We start from the raw sequence: 2,060 nt of genomic DNA, 5'->3' as shown, positions 1-2,060 counted from the left end.
ATCTTGTTTATGGCTTATGTCTGACCATTGCTTTGCGGGTGGTAGACCGCAGCAAAATCTTTCTTGATGTTCAAGTCTTCACAAAGCTTCCTTAACTCTTTATTATCAAACTGCTTTCCATTATCTGAGATGAGCTTATATGGAATACCAAACCTGCAGACTATGGAGTTGAAAACAAAGTCTTTTATTTTCTTTGTCATGATCGTGGCCAGTGGCATAGCTTCCGCCCATTTGGTAAAATAATCAACAGCCACCATGGCATACTTCACACCCCCCTTAGCTTTGGGCAATTCTCCAATGAGATCAATCCCCCACATGGAAAAAGGCCAAGGACTTGCCAATAAAGTAATAGACGTTGTCGGGGCGTTGGAATAATTAGCGAATCACTGGTTGCGATCACAAGCTCGAACAAACTTGAAAGCATCTTCTTTCATGGTTGGCCAATAATATCCTAGTCTGAGGACTTTCAATGCAAACGAACCACCCCCGGGTGATTGCCGCAAATTCCTTTGTGCACCTCCTTAAGAATATAATTCCCTTCTTCCAGATCCACGCAACGTAATAGTGGTTGGTTAAACCCTCTCTTATACAATACCCCATCATATTCAACGTACTTTGTAGCTTGGTAGCGAAGGCATCGAGCCTGTAGCTTGTCTTCTGGCAAAGCTCCCCTTCGAATATAGTTATGAATGGGGGTCATCCAATTTTCTTGTGGGATCTCCTGTGTCTGGAACACCCTTATTTCTGGAATACTTGGGATTTCTTGAATTCCCAAAGGAATTTGCCCAAGTTGGACGTTGTCCATTTGCGACCCCATTTTTTCCAAGGCATCAGCATTACTATCTTCCCTTGGCACACCTTCTAGCCAGGCACTTCCAAATTTTTCCAGTAGACGCTGCGCACATCTCATATATATCTATGTCCGGGTCCTCGGGCTTGGAAACCTCCGTTGACTTGGTTTACAACTAACTTAGAGTCACTCCGAGTAATCAAGTTCACAACCCCCACTTCTAGAGCTATTTTCAAACCATTGATCAATGCTTCATACTCAACATCATTGTTAGTGACATAAAATTTGAAGTGGACGATAATCATCAAATGATGCCCTTCCGGGGTGATTAAGACAATCTCGGCCCCTGCTCCATTATTATTCACAGCCCCATTGTAACACCCCCAAATCCGGGGTAGGGGATCCGGGTTGTCACGAGTTCCACTTCCCTTAACAACACCCAATCTTATTAAACAATCAACTACTCTTTACTGTGACCCCACAATATACACACACACACACCACAAGTTATAGTCTCAGAGATGAATATCCAAAAATAATCACAAGTCGTTTTATTCCACAATTAAGTCAATACACCTTAAAAAGGTTTCTGAATAAATTTACATTTCTTTGCCATTATTACAATTCATAATATACATAAGTCTGGTACATTACTAGTTGAAAACTTAGCCTATTGGTAATTTCTACCTCAGCTACAGCGGCCTGAATGCTTCCAGAAAGCTGCGGAACGTTTCCTATCCGCTTGCGAATTGGGAGCTTGGTCCTGTTCATCTTATCTATCTGATGTTGTGTGATGAAAGAAGAAAGCAAGGGTGAGCATCAAGCCCACCAAAATAATATGTATAATGATTAACAATATATGAGCCTACTCATAATACTCATAAAAGTCTTGGTCAAAAGAAATGAACCAAGTTTGATATCTTAATGCGATGAAGTCGCAAAATATTCAGTATATATACATATATACTTTTCAAAATATTGGAAGTCCTCTTCCATGCATAATATACACAAAGTCCCAGTGTATAACTGTATAAAAAAATATCGTTGCAAGGTGATCTCATATATCTAACCTTGTCTCAACGTTTTTCTGAAAATCTTTGCCATGCATAAGATAATCATTTACTAGATATAAGTTTAAAAGATGAAGTTACAAGATACTCCAATATACTTATATCCTTTCCAAATACTACTTGAACTACCACCGTTCAAGTTATAATTAGTTCAAAAGTTCATCACATAGATGAGACTACAAGATAATACTTGAATAGAT

The 2,060-nt window shown here is 39.3% G+C and overlaps 1 protein-coding gene across 1 annotated transcript; it reads right to left on the bottom strand.

Moving 5' to 3' along the window:
* Positions 1-466: 466 nt before the first annotated feature.
* Positions 467-910, bottom strand: LOC141661262 (uncharacterized). Its single transcript, XM_074468246.1, has one exon. It carries the CDS (start codon positions 908-910, stop codon positions 467-469), a length of 444 nt encoding a protein of 147 aa, XP_074324347.1.
* Positions 911-2,060: the final 1,150 nt, after the last annotated feature.

Source organism: Apium graveolens, chromosome 5 (assembly GCF_009905375.1).
Source record: "Apium graveolens cultivar Ventura chromosome 5, ASM990537v1, whole genome shotgun sequence".
In the NCBI taxonomy this organism is placed as follows: Eukaryota; Viridiplantae; Streptophyta; class Magnoliopsida; order Apiales; family Apiaceae; genus Apium; species Apium graveolens.
Note: the sequence above shows the minus strand (reverse complement) of the source record. Positions and strands in the feature narration are given on the sequence as shown.

What these genes read in the sequence shown, in the direction of transcription:
- LOC141661262 (XM_074468246.1), bottom strand. Translation starts at nt 910, where the DNA reads ATGAGATGTGCGCAGCGTCTACTGGAAAAATTTGGAAGTGCCTGGCTA.